The sequence below is a fragment of the Malania oleifera genome, chromosome 3 (assembly GCF_029873635.1).
Source record: "Malania oleifera isolate guangnan ecotype guangnan chromosome 3, ASM2987363v1, whole genome shotgun sequence".
In the NCBI taxonomy this organism is placed as follows: domain Eukaryota; kingdom Viridiplantae; phylum Streptophyta; class Magnoliopsida; order Santalales; family Ximeniaceae; genus Malania; species Malania oleifera.
Genome location: NC_080419.1, coordinates 120,191,669 through 120,217,972, shown reverse-complemented (window position 1 = coordinate 120,217,972; position 26,304 = coordinate 120,191,669). Strand labels below are relative to the sequence as shown.

General features: G+C 34.2%; 2 protein-coding genes across 10 annotated transcripts; one reads left to right on the top strand and one right to left on the bottom strand.

The window, feature by feature from the left end:
• Nucleotides 1-3,909: 3,909 nt before the first annotated feature.
• On the top strand, nucleotides 3,910-7,473 carry LOC131151140 (uncharacterized). 5 transcript variants are annotated; one of them, XR_009135700.1, is made up of 4 exons: nucleotides 4,071-4,613; nucleotides 5,718-6,056; nucleotides 6,261-6,317; nucleotides 7,104-7,473. XR_009135700.1 is itself a non-coding variant. In XM_058102385.1 (2 exons), exons 1-2 carry the CDS (start codon nucleotides 4,169-4,171, stop codon nucleotides 5,795-5,797), a joined length of 525 nt encoding a protein of 174 aa, XP_057958368.1. In that variant the 5' UTR covers nucleotides 3,910-4,168; the 3' UTR covers nucleotides 5,798-6,179. The 5 variants fall into 5 exon arrangements, 1 of the variants encoding a protein (XP_057958368.1); XR_009135699.1 differs by having other exon boundaries at nucleotides 6,261-6,914; XR_009135698.1 differs by having other exon boundaries at nucleotides 6,261-6,914; nucleotides 7,012-7,473.
• Nucleotides 7,474-10,927: 3,454 nt separating this feature from the next.
• On the bottom strand, nucleotides 10,928-24,630 carry LOC131151139 (protein REPRESSOR OF SILENCING 3). Of its 5 annotated transcripts, none has more exons than XM_058102380.1 (6): nucleotides 24,284-24,606; nucleotides 23,783-23,959; nucleotides 23,099-23,614; nucleotides 12,995-13,213; nucleotides 12,324-12,752; nucleotides 10,928-12,190 (listed from the first exon to the last, which is right to left on the bottom strand). In XM_058102380.1, the coding sequence occupies exons 3-6, from the start codon at nucleotides 23,330-23,332 to the stop codon at nucleotides 11,219-11,221; spliced, it is 1,854 nt and encodes a 617-aa protein (XP_057958363.1). In that variant the 5' UTR covers nucleotides 23,333-23,614; nucleotides 23,783-23,959; nucleotides 24,284-24,606; the 3' UTR covers nucleotides 10,928-11,218. The 5 variants fall into 5 exon arrangements, with proteins under 5 accessions (XP_057958363.1, XP_057958367.1, XP_057958366.1 ...); XM_058102384.1 differs by lacking the exon at nucleotides 23,783-23,959 and having other exon boundaries at nucleotides 10,928-11,643; nucleotides 11,737-12,190; XM_058102383.1 differs by lacking the exon at nucleotides 23,783-23,959 and having other exon boundaries at nucleotides 24,284-24,630.
• Nucleotides 24,631-26,304: the final 1,674 nt, after the last annotated feature.

Below are 26,304 nucleotides of genomic sequence, written 5' to 3'. Positions count from 1 at the left end.
TTTATGATTGTTGAATTCAAGTAGTTCAAGTAATTAGATTTGACAAGTGAGCATATGAGCATATATATATTATTTGTAATTAAAATAAATTAAATAACTATTCTATATACCATTAACTAATATATAAAAAAAAGTATATGTTCTCAACACATTATTAATTTTAATGTCAAAGTATGTTTAAATTCATAAATCACAAACTGATCAAAATATTTAGGTTTTTAAAATTAATTTGTATTAATTTAACCAAGTTTGGAACTCTTTTTATTTTTTAAACTTTTATTTTCGAAACTTAGCGTTTCAACATATCCAATTTGTTTGACTAGCTAATCTAATTTAGTTTAAAATTATTAATACATATTAAACTTAATGTTTGTGAACATCGTACAGTCTGTGAAACCTAACTTACGATCCTACACTGAGTGCCCATTTGATATAAGAGCCATGACAGCTTAGAGTCTCTTTCGGATGGTCCGAATCTCTTTGCCCACAATAGAAGTGATTGTCCCAAATCTAGCATGCTCTGTGGTTACAACATTTAGTGTGGATCCTCCGCATAGAGGGGTTAAAAGTTTCATTGAAAATTTAAAATTTTTTTTTTTTTTTTTTACTTTCAGTGTAAAATTTTTTTATAAAAATAGTATATATATATATATATATATATATATATATATATAAATATAATTTTTTTTAACATTTACGAAGCCCCTTTCACACTCATGTCACATTGAGGTACTACAAAAGAAAAAAAACTATAATATCCGATCCAATTTATTGTAATTGATTAATTAACATGTTGGTTAACCAAATTTGAAAAATTTAAAAGACATAACAAAAATTTTGAAAATTTGAGGAACAATGTGACATTTTTATAGTTCTTCAAAAACAAAAAATAAAAAATTATTTTTCATAATTGAACGTGTTCTTAAATTTTAGATGGTTCGAGGATAGTTATTAATGTATCTTAACAAATGATAAGAGGATAATTACCCATAAACACAAATGTATAAATAATCCTTTTTAAAAATTCAAATGTCAAAATATTTGATGTGATGATATTTTATTTACTTTTCTATAATTATTGAGCCGTTTTAATAATAAATTAGGCATGAATGCCAACGTTCAAAATTTTTCAACCATTTAGCTTTGAAGATTTGAAGCATTAGGAAAATATTTTAAAATTACAATGCCAATTATTGGGATTAGCGGTTGGAGAGTCAAAACGTTTTCAACTTGAGCTATTAATTAGGTTAACGTTATTTAATATTTTGTATTTGATAAATTTTTTTAACTCGAATGGAAGGGAATTTTGCCCAATTTTGAATTCAGTTATAAAATTTTAAAAATAATTTATGATAAATAAATGCTACTAAAAATTAATAATTTATCATGAATTAATATTTAGTAATAAATGATAAATAAATATTTGATAATAACTTGTGAACGTTACTATTTTTTTCAAATAAAAAAAGGAAAAATGATAATTAAAAAAATTCCATCTTCTCTTAATTAAAAATGAAAATATGGACAAGAAAACATTACTCCCTTCTATTTTTTTTTTTTTTAAAACTCTGGAATTAATATTTGACGAATAGATTTAAGTCAATCTTAAAATTTTAAAAATCCTATGAACTGCTCTAGACATTTAATTTCCTATATAGTTTATACCTTATTTTCAAACATAATCATAAACTAATGAAAGGATATGATAATCACAAATATTAAATATCTCGAGAGATTTCTATGAATATTGAAACTCTAAAATACAAAGCATGAAAGTAATTTTTTAAATATAGGGCTTGTTTGGATTAATAATTTTACTTTGAAAAAAAAAGGAAAGAAAAACAAGGAAGAAAAAAAAAATGAAAGTTTATTTTAATATTACTAAAAATTTTAAAAAAGCTAAATATTAATAATATGTAAAATCAAATTTTTATTTATAAATTTGATATTTTTTTTATTTTCTTGATAAACAAACATAAAAATACAAATTCTTTCATATTTTTCTTTCATCTTCTTAATATTTTTTAAATTCCAAACGAGATCTTAAACTTGTGTGAATTTGGATAATACATATATAATAAAATTATAGAATATTTCTTTTAAATTTATTTAAATTCAAATACAAATTTTGAAATTCATCCCCTTAAATATAATTTAAGAGAGTTTTTGTGTGTTCTTAGACAATTTTATGAATTTTCTTCATAAAATTTTGAAAATTTTTTTGGTGTATTTGGCTAAATCTCATAAATATGTGGATGAGAAAACGCAATTGGAATTGAAGGACGGGCTGGTCCCTGCAACCAAACAAGCACGATGTTCTCGATAATGCTTATCAGGAATACTCGAGAGTCGGAATCGCAACACCAACAGCTTACACATAAAAATTTATCAATAAATTAGTCGCATCGCATGCAGACAAATGCAACAAACATCATCATGAATGCGGTGGGCCCCGTGTTTGCCCCATGTGGGTCCCAGTTGGTACACAGCATCCGGAGCCCAAATCTGGTGTTGCCAAACACCGCGAGTCCACTTCTAAATTCAGTCCCAATCAATCCCATTAGGACAGCTGTACCCCTGCACCACCTCACCTTGCCACGTCAACCCTTTCACACACGCCATCATACATGCGCCCATCGTATACATCTACATACATTTATGTATACGTATACATAGTGCACATAAATTTCAAGATTTAAATTTATTTGGTGTAAATTTAGAATACATTTGCGCTGAATTTTGAATTATGAAATTCATATTTTGAATTTAAATTTATCTTTATTTTGAATAAAATCGTAATATAAAATTTTTAAGTTTCTTTTCAAATAAGTCATAAAATTTATATATTTAGATACTATTTTAATATAATTTATATTATATTTTGTTCGAATCATCATAAATTTAAATTTAAAATAAATTTTCTAAAATGTATGGTTAAGGTAGTAGTCGAAAGGAAGAATTTCGAGTATAATATTAGAGTTGTGTACATTAATACAAGTTTAGAAAAAAATTAATATAAATTTATATTATATTTTGTACAAATCAATATGAATTTGAATTCAAAATCGGGAAATCGTGCTACTAAATACTATCAATTATATATTTTAATTATGTTTTTTTATATATATTTGAATAAATTCAAATTCAAGGTGTACAAAATTTTTGTTTTTAAAATGTAGTACAAAATTTTTAATATTGAAATTAATTTTAAATAATTAATTTATAAATAAATTTAGAAAAATATGTTTCTTAAATACAATTAACGTAGTAGATATGGGTCATGAAAAAAGAATAAAAAAAACAAAATAAATAACTTTTTAGAATATGCTATTATCTTATATGTTAGTTCACTAATTTAATAAATGCATTTATTTTTTTAAAAAGTATACAAAATATATATCTTAAATTGCATAAACCATTATATATACAGACATATATATATATATACAAAATAAATTTGTTTATTTTTAATTTAAAATTACTAAAATTTAGCATCAAATTTTGCAAATTAAAAAAAGCTCTTACTCTACTTTTATATCTATAATAATTTTATTTATGATAAATAAAATTATTTGTTTTTAATAGATTTTTATTGAGAAACATTTCACTCAATTTGTCATAAAAATACTATATATATATATATATACACACACACACATACATATTCTTGGGTTGAACCATTTACCATTATTATTGATTAATTGTTAATTAAATTATTATTATAAAATCTACATGTGCACTGCATGTGATGAATTTAAAGAATTTTGATATTATTACTAAAATAATATTAAAATATGTATAATATATAAAACATTGTAATATTATATTCTCACAAATCTTGAGGACTTAATAAAATAAAAACATAATTATTGTGGAGAATAAAATCCCCAACACATAGGGGCCTCAGATCTATAAACTATAGATATCTATGTGTCTATGGCATATACATACATCATGGCGTTGTGCCATATAGATACATACTATTTATATGGTCATACAGATCATCATCATCATCATCAGGCCATGACACAACATACATACACCCCATCATGAGCTGTGCCCTCCGGGACTCCTTTAAATGCAGTACCCCGCTCTTCACACAAAGCACCTTTAATTACAGAGAGCAAGGACAGAGAGCGAGAGAGAGGAAACAGAGGAGAAAAGAGATATGGGAGATTTTGGGTTTGAATCAGAATCTGGGGTTTCGGTCCACGAGACAACGAACCCAGAAGAAGAGGCCGCGGAATATTTAGAAGATGAGAGCTTCGAGCATGAATGGCCGAAGAAGAAGCAGAAGAAGAAGAAGAACCAGGTTTTGCTTGAAGGGTATGTGGAGACGTCGGAGGAGGATCATGATGCAGAGCAGGGAGGAGGGTCTAAGTCCGTGGCAAGGACGAAGAGCTTGACGGACGATGATCTGGACGAGCTTAAAGGGTGTTTGGATCTAGGGTTTGGGTTCAGCTACGAGGAGATTCCCGAGCTCTGCAACACTTTGCCGGCTCTCGAGCTCTGTTACTCCATGAGCCAGAAGTTCATGGACGAGCAGCAGCAGAAGTCGCCGGAGTCTACCCCGCCGACTGCCGAGATTGCGAATTGGAAGATCTCTAGTCCCGGTATGTGTTTTTGATTCCTGGGGTTTGATTTATTTACTATTTTTTTCATAGATTTTGCCGTTTCAATGTTTTGTGTGGAATCATGAAAATCTTAGATAATGGTGTGGGTTTGGAAGGCTGAAGGGGTTTGGCGGGAGGAATGAAGAACTGATTCCTTAACTATGAAGTGATTTTCGTTCGTCATTTGATTCTGTCTTTGTTGGGTAGGATGTTATCTGGATGAAATGATGAACTCGGTTCTTAGATTTGAGTTATCATTTTGGTAAATATGGGTTCTTTGATTTTGAGCTCTTGTAGCTAATCATATAACGCTCCCTCCCTCCCTCCGAGGAGGAGAAGGATTTAGTTACTGTTAAAGGCAGTAGGAGAAGAAAGGGTAAACCTAAAATAGCTTGGATTGATGAACAATGACTTGACAAACATTTTAACTTTCTGAGCATCTTACCTAGATCACAAACAATGGAATAAAAGGATTTATGTGGTCGATCTGGCTTAGAATGACATAACGCTTGGTGGTTGTTTTTGTTGTTGTTGCTATTCTGATACATAGTCTGATTTTGAAGTAATTTTGGTGCTGCAGTGGCCCAATCAGTTTAGGATATTTTCTTGCCTGAGTGGTGATCTTTTCCCCTTTGTCTTGAGATAGATGCTTAGTCAGGGTCTGATCTGGTGTTCTTGGGGTACCTCATTTGCCTTTTGTGCTGCTCTTCACTCGAATTTTTTTTTTTTTTTGAGGGAAAGCATGAGGGAGCAGTATAGTTTTATCATGTCGTTTACTTATGAAACAAGTCTTAACATGTACTCCTAAAAATTTAGCTGTTTTTTATTTTTTATTTTTTTCGAACTTGAGCTTTGGCTGAAAATGTTTGATGTTTCTATTATATAGGATATCTGTTAATAACATTTTAGAAGTTGATTTGTGCAATATCATCGGAACTTCCCTTAATTTTTTATCTCTTTGCTGCTGGATTGAAGTTCTACAGCCATGTGAATTGCCATCGCTTCTTATTTAAAAGAAAATGTTTAATGTTATTCAATTTGGGTTTGATTTTAAGGGGCATAGATCATCTTGTTTTAACTTTGTGTTGGTCCTGTCATGTCCAGGTGATCATCCTGAAGATGTGAAAGCAAGACTCAAATTCTGGGCACAGGCTGTGGCTTGTACCATTAGATTATGCAGCTAGATGTTGAGATTGAACATCAACAATTCCGTTAGCTGGGGAAAATGAACATTTTCTTCACCATGGGAAACAATGGTTCCTGGACCTTTGCAAAGAGCTTGCTCTGCTGATCCTTTCGAGGACCAATTGCTTGCAGGGATTGGAAAGTTCCTACAATTCATAGCAAGGAGATGGACATGCGTGGATCTATCAATGATGATTTGTCTAAATAGAAGAAGAAGAAGAAGGAGAAGAGGAGCAGGGGGAAATAAAATGGCTTCAGGTCTGAGTTTAACCAATTAGTAACTTTGAGTCTGACTTAATTTTTCTTCAAGGCTAAGATATTTGTATGATTATTGTTTCCAGTACAGTGAAAATAAATTATTTATGTTGGTCTTTTTCTTTACTCTCATCTTGTTCCCCTATTATTTGTTGTTAATTTTTAACATGGCCTTCAGTTCAACTTGAGCTTTTGATTTCTATGCAGTGGTGAGAGCCTTTGTTAGAGCTTCACCAGCTACTTGTGGAGCTCTGCATTGCTTAGGTAACTAATCTCACTGGATAACCACCATAGGAGTCTTCTAATCCTCCCATAATGCGTGGTTGTAGTTGCTTGATTTTTTACTATCTGTGTTTATCTAACCCCTTATGGACAAAACCCCTAGTCTCTGAATTTTGCAGAGGCAAGTCAAAAGGAAAAAGGAGATGTGAAATCACATTCCCTCAGCAGTGTTTGGGACCATAGATTTCAAGCCAAGGATTTGGGTTTGGGTGGATTTGGACAGAGTTCAATAGAATGTTGTGTTGCATTTTTGTCCAATTCACAAATTCTAATCCTAGTGTTTGAACTCTAAGCTCCCGAACAATGGATTCGTTTTTTTTTTTTTTATATATATAACTGTGTGTTGCTTCTAACTTTTGACTTGAAAGGGGAGAGTTTTTTGCTGCTACTTGAAGGATGGAGTACAAGGATTAACTTAACTCATTCTGTACAAGGATTAACTTAACTCGTTCTGGGCCATTGTGGGGCTGCTAGATTTTTTCCTGGGTTCTTCTGGTCAGTTTTGTGGCATTGATGGTAACATATCACCCTTAGTGTAGGAGTTTAAGAGAGCATCAAAATCAAAGCAAGGGTCTTGCGGTATGTGAGGATTATGCTTATTTGTTTTCTTTAAACATCACCCTGTAAGAAAGCTAATTGTATTAAAACTGATTTGGAATTGCTTGTGTGGTGGTAGATGTGGGTGTGGTCTTTGGCAAGTAGCCAAAAAGAAAATTAGAAATTCCAAATGGAAAAATGATGAGATGTTGGAATTGCTCATGTGGATAGGTGTGGTAGCCAAACAAGAAGAATTGGATCATCCAAATGGAAGATGAGATGGATTGGGCACGGAATCTGGGAAGTGACCCAATGAAGCATCAGAAAAGTGTTCGAACAACCAATTCCTTGAAGGAAACGAGGAAAAACATTGTGGAAAAGGAAACAAGGAAAACATTATGGAAGAGGAAATCTCAAAATTTGGATGTTTTAAGTGAGAATTCATTAAACCTATCCCATCCCATGTACACAAACACACAAATTCACACATAAGCTGACTTTTACATTAGAGGTCTTGAGGTTTAACATCAGCTCTTTGTCATGTAATTTTGTAGACCCCATGGGCAATAAATATGCATATCCATTTTACAGGGTTTTGAAAGTTCAATTGTAGATTATCTTGATAGCGCTGATTCATTGTTGTAGGGTCGGGCATCCGAACCTGTGTTTGGTTCGGTATTTCCAACTTGTTTGGTTCGGTGTTTGGCCAGCCATAAATGAGTTGATTTTGATTTTAGGTTTGGGTTACCAAGTTTGATTGATGTAATTTGTATTTCTTCATGCAAAAAGAAAAAAGAGGGAGTGGAAAAGATGATTTCCAATAACGTAGAAAAGGGGATATGGCAAGAACCTTCCTTCTATTGTGGAGAGATGGACATTTTGATGTTGATTGTGTTCATATTTTGTTTGTGTTTAATCAGAGAATGGACTTGATTCTTTTAATTCTGTTTGAACTCTTGAGGATGGATGGTTCCATGCATTTCTTCTGCCAACTTGCTTCTTTCATTTTCACTGAGAATTTTGGTCAATAATGTGAATGTGTAAAGTGGAAGTCTTCAAAATGAAGTGGTTGCCTAGTGGATTAAGGCAATTCTTAGCTACGAAAGGTTGATTGATATCATGGTATAAAGACACGTAAGAGATAAAATGATTGGGACGGGGCTGCCATACGATTGGGATGGGGATGCTGTATGGGAATATGAATGGATCATTATCTATCCGATTAGCTCGTATTTGAATTTAGGAAATGATTTATTTATAAATGGGTTAATTTAAATTTAATAAACCTGTGAATTTGGGTTGGAAATCCATTAGATGATTTGTTTACATTTCCTCCTTTTTTTATTGGATCATTTGGCGGAGTAAGTCAATTTTAAGGACATATTAAAGAAAAAAATTTAAAATAAATCAATTATATTTTTAAATGGGTGTTTGAGCTAGTATATTTGTTTATGATCCATTTATTAAAAAGGGGGGGGGGGGTGTTCAAATATAAGTTTATTATTAATATTATTATTCACAAATAACATACATATTATAATATTTAAACTTATTTTATAATGAAATTAGAGTTGGCTGTGTTCGAGTTTAGCAGCTCGTAATCTTGAGTTGAGTTTGAAATTGTGAGATCGAAAAACATTTAGAAGATTGATCAAAGTTTGAAAGAGTATTGAACGAATTTGTGAGATTGAAAGATATTTAGAAGATTGATCGATGAAGAGTTCCAATTTTAAAACATCATTGCTCACCTATCTCTCTAAGCTTGCTTTTTTAGGTGGGTGCTAATTTGCAACTCAAATATTTAAATAGAATTTGGAGCTCATTTATAATTAAATAGAATTCGGATCAAGAAGATTGACTCATTTGTACTTGACCTAATTTGAATTCAAATACCCACTCAATCAAAGGGTTGGGTGGGTATTATTATGGATATATTTTTTTTATTCATAAAACTTGCATTTTCTGAAATATTAAGGAAGAAAATTAATTAGAGGATGCTCTGTTTAAAAATTGGATTCACTTGAAATATTAAAGAGAATAAATGTAAAACAATAAAAAGGGTTTTTTTTTTTAATTTTAAAAATTATAAAATAAATATTTATGTATTTATTAATAGATATTTTTTTATAATTTATAGACTTATTAGGGGAGGTGAGTCCATGTTTTAGTTCAATAATAAATGAAATTTAACTCGTTTACTTTTATTTTTTTCAAATTTAATATTTTGCCAACCTCCCTCAATTTCATTGATTAGAATAGAGTTTTATACTTTCTAAAATATATTAGAATTGTGAAATAGCTTATTTATAGCTTTATACCATATTTATAGGCCATTCTGTGGGCATGTTTATAGCTTATGTGGAAATTTATTATAGGCTCAGCTCCCTCCCACCCCAAATGAAAAGGGAAGGAAAAGAAAAAAAATAGTTAGGAATGTAATATTTTTTTTAAAAAAATATTTTTGTTCCTTTTTCCATCACTTTTCTTATTTCACAAGCTTACAAATAAAATGATTCATTTCTTTAAAAAATAAATATCATGGATTTATACAAGTTAATGATCATAAATTTTCATTGTTCGGTAATGTGTCTAAGTCCGAAGTTTCTGTGTAATTTTTATTTACTAATGAAAATTACCTTAGGATTTTAACTTTTGACTACAATGTGTATGTATAGCCTTATATGAAAAATTCTTAAATACCCTTATATAAAATATGGTTATATTTTATACTGTGTAACCCCCCTCCCCACCCAACACACCCAACTTAGTTTAAGCAAATAAGGTTAGGTTGGACTAGATACCTAACCTTAAAATCGAGTATTTTTTCAAATCAAATGGTATTTTTTTCACTCATATCAAGTATGCACTTAAAACAGCTTTAGATGAGATAGTTTTTAAGAAATTGATAGTCTTCAATTATTATTAATTTTTTTAGATTGTGTAGAATAGTAGAAAAGGGTTATGTAAAATAAGGTTTAAGCATAGATGGTGCGATTTGGGATTTGCTTATCTGATTAGTAGTAGTAACAAACATAATTTCCAACTTCATAGAATTATTGAATAGACCAATATGTCCCAAACTTTTCAGAAAGGATAGTTTTAAAAGTACTTATATTGCATAGCAGAATAAAATTCTACACAAATCGAATATGTAATTAGATGATAAGTTTCACGTGCAAATTTCCCGACTCATCCAAATATAATGGAAAAAATGTAACTCAAAAACACCTATAAAGTAAAGGAAGAGAAGACCAAACGTGTGATTGTTGCTCCCAACTAAGTTTTCTTACAAAAACTCTTTCTAGTGTAATCTCCATATTTTGAACTACTAGAAACTCAACGCTATTGATCGAGTTTGTCAAAGTTTTCAAGTTGGATGTGTTTAAATTAAAAATAGTTTGGGTTACACTCCCTACAACATTAACTTTTATAGCTAATTCAATTACATTTCTAATTGACAATAATACTGATAGGTCAGAAATTTTACTTTTTATTTATCACACAAAATTTTCCATATTGTTTATAGTGTTACAAGTTCTTTATTTCTATGAAAAACAAAGCAAAACTAAAAACCTAGTCCAATCCACTCAAGTATCAAATTGAAAATGCATTAATGCCATTCAACTATGATTTGGGTTTCATGACTTTCGCCTCAAACAAACTTTTAATTGATTTGGTTAAAATCTTAAACCCGTCTTGGCATAACTCAACTCAACAACCTTAATTTTGATACTTATTTAATAAAACTTAATGTTGAATAAGCAGTGCTTTCCATTTGTTTAAGCTTATTTGTTATATCACTAACATGTTCCAGCAAAAATAAATAAATAAATAAAAATAAATAACACAAGCTTTCAATCATTTAAGATAACATTACATTTTAAATTAAAATTTCTAAATATTGTATATATAATTTAAATGCAAAGACATTTTTTTTTAATAGTGCAAAAATTAATTTTTCAAGCTTAAAAAAAAAACTTTCATCTCATAAACTAGTTTGATCCCAAAAGGGATTGAATATCCTGCTGCCAAAACAAAAAAAAAAGGAATGGATGTTTCAGAAAAATAAAAATGTTACCCATACTCCACTGTCACTGCAACCCCTGATCTCCATAGTGGGCTACAAAAAAGAATTCTCACTAATTACATTCCCCTCTCCAGATGAAGGATAATTGGCCAGGTCGGTAATCAGGTGGCTGACATTTTAACTTCAATATCAGTTTGGTTTTGACCAAAACAGAACACTGAAAAAACAAATTTATTGGTTTCTAAGTTTAGGAATCAATCCCGAACCAATAATGCGCGACCGACTTATACTACAAACATAACTCATGCCATTTCAGCACCTATTTCTCATTGCCTTTTGTCTTCTTAAGTGACCCACTTAGAGCTGCTTTAGTCCTCGCCCACTCTTTCATCGACGCAGCACTCCTCATGAAAATGCAAGATTCACCATGTTCGACATTACGATAATGTTTCTTCTCGACTAATGGGGCTGAAACCGCATCATTGCCTGTTAGAGTAGGTGCAGTTTTTTCAAGAGTACACTGCCCTGGATGCATGCCAGATTTATTCACCTCTTCTTCTAAATCAACCATTTTCGAGCACATAGGAGCCTCAAGGAGTCCCTCTTCCACTAATGCCAATGCTGTAAAATCCCCTCTAGCAGATTGACTTATATTCTGCTTATGATCACTGTTTTTCCCGTCAGTGGAGTTTGCAACTTCCATGCCACTGGGTGTTGGGAGTGCTTCTTTTCCGAAGTCGATACCTGGTAAAATTTGTGCAATGTTGAATGAACTGCTGTTAACATCACTAACCAGTTGTGTCCATGAGGATTTCTGTTTCCACGATGACCCTCTACCTGATTTGTTCACAGGTTCATTTGGTTTGGTAGACACAGCTTCTGCCAGCTCCACCATCTCTGTTGGCTGGTCTTCCAAGCTTGTGTGTGTAACAGCACTCTCATTTTTACTGTCAGCGGCATCAAGCACATTTAAATTATCCATTTTGCATTCCTCCTCCTTTGTAGGAGCACCAGTAGGCACATTTAAATCTTCCATTTTGCACTGCTCTTCCACTGTAGGAATGACGGAGGGCAGCAAGTTTGAGATGCTGAATTTACTGTCGCTATTGATGAGTTCCCGCCATGAGGACTTTCGGGAGCTTGAAAGATTGGTGCTTGATTGCTGGACAACTGATTCTGGTTCATCCAACTGCAATTTCCTCTTCTTGTTAGCGGGTGCAATCTTCCTTTCCCTACTGTTGTTCATCTTCTCAGTTTTCTTATCTTTAAAAGTTTGCCGTTCAGTAAATCCCTGAGTAACCAATGCATGGAGGAAAAGGAAGAAAAGAAAGAAAATAGAGGTTAAATTAAGAAAGTGCAGAAGTCTAATATGAGTAGAACTTGAGGAACAAAATGCTCCGAATTAATTATGCATAAAGCTATACCTGGTTTGCAGATATCATTTCTTGTTCCTGACTTCTGAATAAAGCCTGTCCGTTGTTTCCCCCAGTCACTATGTTTATGATGAGATTATCATCCAAAGTTTCATCTGCCCCATTCTCATCAACTAGAGCATCATTGATTGATTTGATAGAATTATCTACTTCCGTGGGCAATCCACTCCCACCAGCTGCATCCTTTGCAATGCTTTCCCTCTCAAAGAGCTTGTTCATCACCGACTCCATCATAACAATTTCTTCTTCATTCATCCCACCACATTGTGCTTCAGAATCAAGTACGTGTTTTCCGCTGGCAACAAAAGAAGAATCATTATGCTCTTCACAATCACAGAAATGGATTGGGAGTGCAGGAACTTCGATGCGCTGGAAACTGTATTTGTGCTTGCCAGTACCATTAAAAGGCAATGATTTTACCTGCATAAAAGCCCAGCCTCAGGTTAAACAAACTTCCATCATAGAGCAGACAGTAGCATAACATCAATGCAACAATGAAACCAAGCACTTGAGTTTAACCCTCGTGTTTTTCTGCATGCAATAAAAAATTGAATGAAAAATAATACTACAAGTATCAACTTGCATTCCACCCTTTGGGGTGAGCAGAGATTCAGAGTCTAGTTATAATCCCTCCCAACAAATTAACTATCTCGAATTCTCACCTTTTTTAATTTTGGAAAGAAAATCTTAAGGTCCTTTTCAGTTTTTTGAACGTTTTTGGGCCTTTCTGATGTGATAATGTTCTTCTCTTCATCAATATCATTACTGGCTGCAATGCTTGTAGTTGCATCTTCTGCCCATTCCCGTCTCAAGCGAACAAGATAATGTTCCTTAGCTTTCTCCAGTTTCAGTCTCCCCCCCTTCCAGACACACCCATTGTACTGCACATGTACATATCTATAATGAGTGTAAGCAACCATAAAAAAAAAAAAAAAACCCAGGAGCTAATTTTCAAGTGATCCATGCTTGCCAGGGCATGCAGATGACATTACTTTGAATCATATAGAAGCAACTTATAAAAAATAAAAAAAAAATTTCTCTGAATTACAGAATTTCACGCACGCTTGACATGAGTTTGCAGAAGCCACCTACAGGTCTTTTCCTTAGCAGCACTTGAATTTATTTATTTACTTTTGATAAGTCAAACTTTTTTGTTTTATCGAGCCTTTACTTGTTGGCCTGCTTGAATTAAGTTATGTTTAACAAGTTAATATAGTCTCTTAAAATCAACAATAGCTAACCATCACTGTTCACAGATGTCACCTACCAAGTTCTGGGTATGGCAAGTGTTATGTTATTTCTGGCCATGAAATCTTAAGACTTGTCAATGAACATTAGGAATTTTAAGTCATAATAACAAGATAAATAAAATTACTTTTATCGGCCTTATTGAGAATCAACATAATTAAACAAAGGAATTAAAAAAATACAGCAAACAAGAGATGACACAACATTTTCATAGTTTCACACGACTGCATGAACACAGTTGAATGACGTTGGTATTAGTTATGAAACTACCATAACCATACAAATTGGCATAGCGGCTCTTCATAACACCGATCTCTCCTATCCTCAAAATTACATAAAAACTAGCTTAAAATAAAACTATTAGAGCAACATAAAAAACAGTTAAGGCTTGATACACATCATTAGGCTCACAATGTTAAGCTTAAGTTTTTACATATAGTGGTAATCTAACAATAACAAAAGGTTTTAATAAAAGATATTATATTACTTTTGTGCACTAAAATGTGATGGATCATCAAATCTACTTGATACAACCTCAAGTAAATGAAAGGCTCCAAAAGAAACATGTGCGGATAAACATAGTACCTTATTTCATGCTTATGCAACCTGTGCCAAGACATTCAACTTCCTGTGGATTCAGATGTCTGCCTAGATTCAAGTTTACAATAATATTTCCAATTTAAATCAATTTATATTCAAGGAAAAATATAAAAGGACATGGGATTTTTCCCTATCAGAAAAAATAATGTTCTGTAATCTCCTCCTGATTCAATCTTCAATCCAAGCTCCAAACCTCTCTTTCTTATATAAAGTTTCTGATATCTAGCTCAGAAATTAAGCTTCTAGATCTCAAAAACTTGAAGGTGGAAGGTTAAAAATGTTAAATCAGGGTGAAAATTTATTTTGTTCACACTTTCAAATGGCATTATATTAATCCTTAGTGGAGTGGTTGTAAGAGGCTATAATGCATAACCAGGGGGTTTTCACGGTTCGATTATCCGAAGGTCCTGAACCAAAGTGCTAAAAATCAAACAAAACAGAAATTGGTTCAGTGTTTTGCAAATCAACATCAAACTGAACTAATTAGTTAACTGATAGGCTGGTTAACCGACAATTCAGCTCGGTTATCTTTCTCACAACATCTCAAATTTTTAATAAAAAAACAATTAAATCTTTTGCTTGGATTTTGATTTATTGTGTGCAATCATACTTCATTTATATAAAACCAACCATTCAAAAATAGCTGAGTGTGCTATTTTGTAACTTTTGGTTATAATATACATTAATAGTATACAGTATATATTTTAAATATTTATATACATCGATTCAGTTCAGGTAACCATCAGTTCTTGAACATTAAAAGCCAAAACAGAACCAAACAAATCAGTTGACTGAATTTCATTTTGGCTTAGAATGGATTTTTGGATTGGTAGCTTTCAAATATATTTGAAAAGTCCTATGCGTAACAGCTATTTTGGTTGTAAACAATGGCAGATAGTGAGAGTAATGTGTCATCCTCAAAAGGCTGAATTCTATTTATCAAATCCCCAATACAGTTCTCATTGTTCAATTTTAAATTTCACCATCATCAAAGTTCCTAATTTTTGTAGTTCTAGTGCTGCTCTGCACCCAAAATGTGAATTCATGCTTCAAGCACAAAGGCTTTTGGCATGGGTAACTTCTTGAGTCTGTCACACATTGGAAAGAAGTGAAGAGACGAGGAAAAGAAGAAACTTATAAGAGAGAAGAGAAGAGAAAAGAAAAACAACTTTTTTCCCCACTTTTTTCGTTTAATAAGACAGGAGTGGAGAGAGATATGGGGAAAAAAGAACAAAAATCAATAGTCATTTACAAGAATATCTCATACACAGCCGCTTTTTAGAGTTACTTAACCCCATGTTTGGAAAGGTCTTGGATTTGGAGTTGTATTGGATTTGTATAAGATGATGTATAAAATTGTATTGAAATTTGTCCAAATCCACCCAAATCCAAATCAAAGGTATGAAATCCATGCTCCCAAACACTACCTAAAGAGTATTTTGGGCTTTTTTCATAGTTTCTCTCCAATTTTGGGAAGGAAACAAGCGACTTCTTTGTCACCCTTTTTTTCTCTCCACCTCTTTTCTCCTCCCTGCCTTATGTCAGCCAAACAAGAGAAGCAAAGTGAAACTTATTTCTTTTCAATTCAATACTTCTCTCCAACCAAACTGACTTGGTCATTAGCCCTAGTCATGAACACCACATACTTACTTTGACCGCAAACAACAGTTTTTTTTGGGTTTTCTTTATAAAAAAAATCAATTTACAAATTTATCTCATATAAAATTTTAAAATTAAAAAACTGGTACTACTTGAGATGGGATTGATTGATGCTCACCATCAATCAATTAAAATCAATGTTATTTCCTTTCAGTCAATGTTATTTCCTTTCAATAAATTTGTGCTAGAATTATGCAAGTGTAATTTTCTGTTCCCTAAGAATAGATTATTGCCTATTCCATCAATAGCTGTTCAGCTATTTAATAGCTTGAGGCCATGAATAAAAGGATCACATGATTATTACTCTCAACCTAGAGTTGACTTGGAGTTGTGGATTTCCTCGAATTAAACCAATCTAAGGAGGCCTAGGATCCTTCGAAATATCCTACAAACTTACCATAATAGGTAGAAAATGCAAGGACGATCCTTGTTCTCTATCGGTTCATAAACCCACCACGAGATCACAAACTACGACACGTAACAACTTGGTATCAAAGCCAGGCATGTCCGACCACCGCCTCGAGCAAGTGGAGAACGGGCTTGGCTCATTAGTTACGGGCCAAAAGGAACTACAAGAAGCCATGAGGGCTAGTGAAGAGCGCCTCTTGAAGCATATGGAGAACATGTTTGCTCGTTTTTCTACGCACGGTGGAGGACATGACGACGATGTCAAGTCTTCTTGTGGGCCCCATCGTAGCCCCTTGAGAGGAGGCTCTCTTGCACCCAAAATCATGAAGTTGGACTTTCCATGCTATGATGGCATGGAAGATCCAACAGGGTGGATTTGTTGGGTGGAGCAATTTTTTGAGTTCCAATGCACAGAAGAGGCGGAGAAACTTCCCATGGCCGGTTACCACTTGGATGGTGAAGTCCAGTTGTGGTATCAACATTTCAAACATCGGCGAGAAGGTGTCAATTGGGAGGTTTTCAAGAACGAGTTGCATTACGTTATGGGCCTTCGAGATACCAAAATTTTTTTAGGAATCTCACCAAGCTTAAACAAATGAGAAGCATCTGTGATTACTAAATGGAGTTTGATCATTTGTTACATCGAGCTGGCTATTTATCTGAAGAACAACAAGTTGGGTGCTTCGTGAGCGGGTTAAAGGAGGCAATACAAGTTGACGTGCAAGGATGTAATCCAATTTCCTTGTTCGCCGCTATCAGTCTTGCACAGCTCTATTAGTCTCGTATATACGACCAATGGAAGGGAGGGTACATGGAACCTCCAAAGGCCCCATCAATCACAAGACAGCCACCCTTACCCTCGACATCTCTTGCCCGAGCCCGTTACCCCACCATCAAGAGGTTAAGCCTGGCTGAGTTACAAGAAAGGAGGACGCGCGGATCATGCTTCAATTGTTATGAAAAATTTTCCCCAGGCCATCGTTGCAAGAAGTTATTTTTAATTTAATGAATTTTTCCTTCCATTGATGAGCCGTTGGATGAGTCTACCATAGAGGAGGAAGAGGAAGAGGAGATTCCTGAAATTAGTTTTCATGTTATTTCTGGAAATACGGCACCTCAAACCATGCGCTTTTTTGGGAAAATTGGAAATTCCGTGGTTACAATATTGGTGGATTTTGGTAGCACCCATAACTTTTTGAATTCAAAGTTAGCTACCAACATGGGAATTTATCCCACAAAAAAAAAGGAGAATTTTCTGTGCAAGTGGTGGATGGAAATAAAATGAAGAGCGAAGGATTGTGTGAAAATCTCCCTATTTCAATGCAAAAAGTTCAATTCCACGTGGATTTTTTCCTTTTACCTGTGGAAGGATGTCAGGCCGCTTTTGGAACTCAATGGCTAAAAAGATTGGGTCCAATTATTTGAGAATTCAATGAGCTATGGATGTGGTTTCGGTGGGAGTGAAAAACGGTGGAGTTGCATGGGACAAAAGGGTCTAGCAATAAAATCATGGGTGATCGTGATTTGGGGGAGCAGTTGCAGAAAGGAAAAAGAGCTTTTTTATTGCAACTCAAATTCCTTAAATTTGGGAGCGAAGCAAGGAGCTGCAGTTAGTCAATTAAATCCAGATTTGGTGACCATTTTGAAACAATATTCGGCCATTTTCCAAAAGGTTTAGAGCATGCCACCTCAGTGGTCTCAAGATCACAAGATTCTATTGCTACAGGGAGCCAATCCAATTTCGGTCAAGCCTTATCAGTATCCACATTACCAAAAAAATGAAATTGAGAAAATGGTGAAGGGGCTCTTATCATTTGGTGTGGTGTGGCCTAGCACAAGTCCCTATTCCTTTCCCGTATTATTGGTAAAAAAACATGATGGCTCCTGGGGACTATGTGTCGATTATCGGGCACTCAACAACATTACAGCCAAGGATAAGTTCCCGATACCCATCATCAATGAATTATTGGATGAATTACATGGGGCACAATTTTTTACAAAGTTCGATTTGCTGTTGGAATACCATCAAATTCGTATGCACCCCGATGATATCGATAAAACGGCTTTTCGCATGCACCAAGGCCATTATGAATTTTTTGTCTTGCCATTTGGCCTTACAAATGCACCCGCCACTTTTCAAAGCATGATGAATGAGGTATTCAAGCCATTTCTTCATAAATTCGTTTTGGTATTTTATTTTTTTTTATGATATCCTTATTTTTAGCAAGTCATGGAAGGAGCATTTATTACATGTGCGGCGTGTGCTACACATTTTGCAAGCTAACCAATTTTTTGTCAAGCGGTAAAAATGCCAATTTGAGCAAGAGGTGGGGCATTTAATTTATCATCGTGGGGTGGCCATGGATCCGGGAAAAATATACTCCATGATGACATGGCCCAAGCTGACTACATTGAAGGGCTTGCGAGATTTTTTGGGCCTCACTGGTTATAACCGAAAATTCATCCACTGCTATAACATCATTGCGCAACCATTGACTAATATGCTCAGTAAGGATTCCTTTAAGTGGACCCCTGCGGCGGAACAAGTTCTTGAAGAATTAAAAAGGCCATGACATCTGGATATGTATTGGCCCTTCTGGATTTTTTGCAACCGTTCATTGTGGAATGCGATGCCTCCGGCATGGGTTTGGGTGCAGTACTCATGCAAGGAGACCGACCAATTGCTTTTTTTAGCCAAGTTCTACATGGCAAAAATCTTGCGATCCAAAAATGGCATCCATACCGTTTAGGAGCCAAATTTATTGTCCGGATGGACCAAAAAAGCTTGCAATTTCTGTTGGGACAAACAATTACTACAACTGCTCAACAAAAATGGTTGGTGAAACTCTTGGGATTTGATTTTCAAATTCACTACAAAAAAAGGCAAGGAAAATTCAGCCGCAGATGCCCTTTCCCGAAATTTTGAAATTCAAGCATGGGCAATATCTTCTCCTATTCCTACTTGAGTGGATCCCATAAAATCCAAAATTTTGGCTAACCCCCACTTGCAGGATTTGGTGGAGAACATCAAGGAAGGAGAAGCATTGGGACTGTGGCTATTCAAGGGAGGATTTATTTTCTTTAAGGATCGAATTTACCTCTTGCTCACATCCAAATTGATTATTCCTATAATCAAGGAATTCCATTCCAACGCACATGAAAGGCTCCACAAATCTCTCCACAGAATCAAATAATTTTTTTATTGGAAGGGCATAAAGGGGCACATACGGAAATTTATCCAAGAGTGATGTTCGTCAAAAAAATAAGGTGGACCAAGTTAAACCTGCTGGTCAACTCAACTATCTTCCAATTCCGCATCATGTGTTGACGGATATCTCCATGGATTTTGTGGATGGCTTGCCAACATCTAGAGGTAATTCTACCATTTTTGGGGTAGTTGACTGATTATCCAAATATAGCAATTTTATTCCCATTAAACACCTTTACACGACCACCATTGTTGCCCAAACATTTTTTTCCCACATATTCAAGCTTCATGGGATGTCCGAGTCTATTGTGTGTGATTGTGACCCGGTGTTCACAAGTTCTTTTTGGAAAAATTTATTCCTATTAAATGGAATTAAATTCAATTTCAACTCAGCTTATCACCACAAACTGATGATCAAACCAAGGTGGTCAACAAGACGTTGGAGATGCACTTGCGATGTTTCATGAGTGCTAAGCCCAAATCGTGGGCGGTTTGGCTTGCGTGGGCGGAACATTGTTACAATACGAGCATTCACTCTTCCACCAAGAAGACACCCTTCGAAATTGTCTATGGGCGCAAGCCTCCCACTTTACTTGCCTATGTTCATGGCACCTCGGGCGTGGAGTTCGTTGACAAATTTCTACTTGAAAGGAATGTGGTGATTAGGGATGTCACAGCCAACTTGAAGATTGCACAAGAGAGAATGACGAAATATTATGATGCGAAGCGCACGGAGTAGAATTTACAAGTGGGCGAATTTGTCTGCCTAAAATTGCGTCCATATCGCCAGCTCTCCTTGGCTCAACAGAAAAATCTCAAGCTTCCTCCCAAATTTTTTGGTCAATTTAAAATCCTATCCAAGATTGGCACTGTGGAATATAAATTGGAGTTACCCCTACAATCTAAATTACATCCAGTTTTTCATGTTTCTCTCCTAAAAAAGAGGATTGGAATTCAAGAGAAAATCTCTCCCACTCTACCCAAATTACCAGTTGAATCTACACCCCACCCACTTCCTCAAGCCATTTTGGAAACTCGAAAGAAAGGGGGAGAAACTGAGGTTCTTGTTCATTGGCAAAATCTCTCTCCTGCTGAGGCCACATGGGAGAATCTGGAAAAATTGAAGACACGCTTTTTCCTCGAGGACAAGGAAATTTTAAGGAGGGAAGAGTTGTCAGGGACCAAGAATCATGGGATGGTAGATTGATGCTTACCATCAATCAATTAAAGTCAGTGTTATTTCCTTTCAATAAATTTTTACTAGAATTATGCAAGTGTAATTTTCCTTTCCCTAAGAATAGGTTATTGCCTATTCCATCAAGAGTCGTTCGGCTATTTAATAGCTTGAGGCCATGAATAAAAGGATCACGTGATTATTACTCTCAACCTGGAGTTGACTTGGAGTCATGGTTTTCTTTGAATTAAACCAATCTAAGAAGGCCTAGGATCTCTCGAAATATCCTACAAACTTACCATCATAGGTAGAAAATGCAAGGACGATCCTTGTTCTCTACCCATTCATAAACCCATCACGAGATCACAAACTACGGCACATAACAACTTAGTATTAGAGCCAGGCATGTCCGACCACCGCCTCAAGCAAGTGGAGAACGAGCTTAGCTCATTGGCTGTGAGCCAAAAGGAACTACAACAAGCTATGTGGGCTAGCGAAGAGCACCTCTTGAAGCATATGGAGAACATGTTTGCTCATTTTTCTACACACGGTGGAGGACATGATGACGACGCCAAGTCTTCTTGTGGGCCCCGTCGTAGCCCCTCGGAAGGAGGCTCTCTCGCACCCAAAATCACAAGGTTGGCCCACAGCCAATAAGCCAAGCTCGTTCTCCACTTGCTTGAGGCGGTGGTCGGACATGCCTGGCTCGGATACCAAGTTGTTACGTGCCATAGTTTGTGATCTTGTGGTGGGTTTATGAAAGGGTAGAGAACAAGGATCATCCTTGCATTTTCTACCTATGATGGTAAGTTTGTAGGATACTTCGAGGGACTCTAGGCCTCCTTAGATTGGTCTAATTCGAGAAAAACAACGACTCCAAGTCAACTTCCGGTTGAGAGTAATAATCATGTGATCCTTTTATTCATGGCCTCAAGCTATTAAATAGTCGAACGACTCTTGATGGAATAGGCAATAACCTATTCTTAGGGAAAGGAAAATTACACTTGCATAATTCTAGCACAAATTTATTGAAAGGAAATAACATTGATTTTAATTGATTGAATCAATCACTCCCATCCCATGATGCTTGGTCCCTGACAAGATTTTTATGGATATGCTTCTCATTCACTCACTCAAACTCTCACTCCTGCTGCTGCTTCATGTGATCTAATTCTAAAACGATCATTTTGAGTGGTAATTAAAATATATTTTTCTTGTTCTTCATCTCCACCCTTTAAGCAACTCAAAATCTACTACTTTCAAAAATATATTACTTATATTACCAACAATTTATTATTTTCAAAACCTACCTCATCCAACTCTAATTCATCTATAAGCTTTAGTGCTTACCCACCATTCATTGAAACCCCAAATCACTCGCTATCTTACTGCAGGTCATTTAGTGAAGATTGCTATATTCCACCCAAGTCATAGTCATGTCCTTTTGGACAAATTTAAGAAAGACAACAACACTGATAGTAGAAATTATAGATGCTTGTAGAAAATTAACCTGAAAAATGTTCGGTTTAAACCAATTGCAAGAATTAATTTAGTTACAGTTCAAACAGTACATAATGTTATGAGGAGAGGGGCAGTATCAGAGATCCATTTTCTCCATGTTTCAAATTTAGGAAATTTTCCTCTCATTTGAGGGGATTAACAACAAAGATGGTGTGGACTAGGAAAAAGGAAATCGTTTAACCGAAGACTTCCCATTTGTCTCATTATGGTGAATATAGGAAAAGGAAGGAGGAAACAAGGGAAAATTTAAAAAAAAAAAAATTATTTTAGGTTTTGTTTGGATCAAGAATTTTGTTTGAGAAAAGGAAGTAAAAGAAAATAAGAAGAAAATCAATTTCCCATTGTATTTTCTCTATACATCAAATACTACTAAGAATCAAAATGTGTTCAAATATAATTAAAAACTAAAAAATTCAAAGTTTAACGACATGTAAAATCAAAATTTTGTTCATTCATTTTACTATATATTTTAATTTCTTCCTTAGTTTCCTTTATGTCCAAGCATGAAAAAAAGTTGATAAATTCATATTTTCCTTTCTTTTCCTAATGTTGTCCAAGTTCCAAATGAGGCCTTACAGGTCCTTTAAAGTAAAATATTCTCTCAATAAATGGAAGAGATTTTGAGAGAAATGAGAAAGCTCCATTCTGATAAAAACTAAGCTCAAAATAGAAGGCCTCCAATACAGCCCAAAAAGAAGAGAGAAGTCACACAGAAAAACTTCCAAATTAACTGAAATACTGAAAACTTTATCATACTTTTCCTTTTTGAAAAAAAAAAATGTATTAAGATATTCATTGAGTTAAAAGTAGAATTGTCAAAGCTATTCAATTGTATATCTCCATATTATGAATTCCTATAACACAAAAGTCAATGCATTGTCCGAAAAGATAAAAAACACATATATACAGTCACACACACAAGGACAAGTAGGGAGAGGGAGAACGCACCATGCTGAAGAGCTTAGCAAGAGCAGCTTGGGAAGAGGCGTAGAAATCCATGTAAGCAAAGCTGCGGCCTTTGGTTCGAAGAATGTCAACATCTTTAATCCTACCCAGAGAGGAGAAGGTCTTTCGAATGTCATCTTCAGTCACAGCCCCTCCCAAACCACCCACAAATATCCTTGTCACTCCACCTTCTTCGATATTATTCTCACTGCTACCATGCATTTCTTCCCCTTCCATCTTCTTCCTTAAATGAGTTTATAGAGGACACACACACTCGACTGATAACAGTGAGAACAAAGATTGCCACTCAAAATCAAAGAAAAGGAAATCCTTCCAAGAGATGTAAATCTCAACTCCCAATGTTTGTCAATTTCTTCAGTTCAAGAGAATCACAAGTGACATAAGAATCATTGAACAACAAGGCTTGACATATACTCAACACAAATATAACAGGCTACTTTTGCATACAAATATTAACTCATTCCGTCAACATGACCAAAATGTGAAGTTCAAAGAATCCTGCAAACATAAACATTTCTGAGTAGAAAGTTATCAATTCAAAAACATGTAGAGCAATCTAAGTGAAATAAAGTCTGAATAAATACAGAAAATATTAAAAAATCCAAGACTTTTTTATATTCCATGCAAATTGCTAGAACTCCAGAAAAGTGGAACTTTATTCTTTACCTCCAAAAAGGAAGTTACTAAGGCATGGCTACCTTAATGAGGAAAAGCATATAGATCGTTTTTTCACTCCATTCCAACATACCAAAGAGATAGTTCTTGAGAAAAGTGGAATACATAAAGGACTGCTCAAAACAGTGTTGAATCACAGCTAGACATAAGCAGCTCTTCAGAAAATCCCTTAACAACAGAGAAGCATTTTCCATACATCAATCATCAAACCAAAAGAAAAACAACATTTCTTTTTGAAGAAAGTAAGTGGAATATATTAGCTCAGGCCGAGAAAACAACAGAGCAACTAAAGAACTATCTGGTAGGGTCGTTGTATCAACTTCTAATCTTAAACAATTCAACCAAGCATCATCAACCCAGCAGGAATATAGGAACAAATATGTATATCTCAGTCAACTGCCAGTATATGAAAGCGATTCATATCAATCTCAGACCAGAAAATCCCAGCAACCATGGAAACAGAACCAAGATTAGGGTAATGGTACTCCGTACCTGTTTCTATCTTTCCGGAAGCAACAAGTCAAAAATTTGAGGGGATCTCAAGATTAAGACGAACCACTGTACCAATCAGATCACCAAAAACAGATCGCTCATGAAAGAGAGAGAAATTGCACACGAAAAAGTGTGACGAGGAAGCTAGGATCTGACGAAATGGACAGAAGGATAGACAGAGAGAGCGTGCCAGGACTGAAGCCGACGGCGGTCGCTCCGGCAGCCGCCGAAGGAGGGAGTAGCAGGCCAGGACCTCTATGAAGAGAAACAGAGTGAGAGAGAGAGAGAGAGAGAGAGGGGTTTGTTTTCTATCGAAGCGCGACTCGTGGAGGGCAAAACTGTAGAAGTACAAAATTTGTTGGGGAGTTTTTGAAATTAATAAGAAACACGGAGGTGTAGTGGGGTTTGTCTTGTATAGGAGCGTGGAGGGCAAATCATTAGAAGTACTCGTTTTATTGGGGAGTTTTTTGTATTTAGAAAAATAACATGGGGTTGGAATGCTATTCCAGTATACAATTAGAGGTTACGATAGAATACATATAAACTTTAGACTTTTGATTTAAATAAATTTTCATATTAATTTGTATTACATCAAGTTCTTATTCAAATAAATTCAAATCAAGAATGACTCAATGCTTGGAAGGGGTTTTGGATTAATATTTGTATGAATTTGAGAAAAATATATTATAAAATTGTATAAATTTTATTCCAATTCATCCAAATTTAAATTTAAAATTTAAATTCTATGCTCACAAACATAACATAAAGACATGGATATGACGATAAAAATGAGTATGTATATGCTCTTGGAGTGCTTGAATTTGGGAGACATCTTAAATGTGAATTTGGATTAAATATAATACAAAATCGTTTAAATTTTATTTAAATTTATACAAATCAAAATTCAAGACTCAAAAATCTCTTCTCCCGAATGTAACATTAACAATCTTCAAGAGTCAACAAAATAAAAATCAAATAAATTTTTTTTAACTTAAGATAGATCGTTTTTTATTTAAGATTTGTATAGTTATTTAAGGTGAAAGTTTACTGCACAATATAAAATTTTAAAATTAGATATATGTATTAAAAAGTAGAAGAGAAAAAAAAATTAATAATATTTACAATCAAATTTTTTTTTCACCGACTTGTCATATATATATATATATATATATATATATATATATATTAAATTTTCTCAATTATCAAACATGAAAAGTGAACATTCATTTACTTCCCTCACATTTTTTAAAATTTTAAACAAAGCCCTAAAATTTTTTCAAAAAAAATTGTTACCACATGAAAGTTTTCTTTATCAAAATTTTTAACCATTTGAATATCTTTTAAGAAATTCCATTGGAATATCTCGCACAAGTACAAAAAAAAAGTTGGCACAGAAACAAATTTTCGAGTCTTAACAATGCATTAGTTTATTAATCTAATTAGGTTGTTTTATTTTTTCTCCATTAGTGTAGCATACTTAGTGTTAATGAGGAATTATAGCTTCACTTATTTTGTTTTTAAGAAAGTGTTTATATGAAATTCATAAGTTTAACTTGAATTTATGTAAATTTAAATAAAAAAATAATATTAAATTATATTAAATTTCTTTTAAACTTATAGAAACATAAACTCATGCATTAAAATTCATGCTACAAAACATTATCTTAAAAATAAAAATAAAAATATCATTCATTAGTGATGTACCATAAAGTAAAATAAATTTTATTTAAGCATGATTTAGGGTAGCAAAAAACACAAAATACCCAACAAAAGAGTAAAAACATTAGGGATGGCACAAATCTCGCACCAAGCCATTAATGATATGAAGAACATAAATAATAAATCTCCTGAAGCCTGAGTGCAGGGACCAATAGATTAGATTTTTAAGTAGAAGAAGAAATGGGATTATTTTCTTGGAGGGAGATAGTGTGGATGAGATGGAGAAGGATCTTCTCGAACTCTTCCCCATCACTCCACTCATGGATTTCTGCCTTTTAACACCTCCCTGTTGCTACCGATCA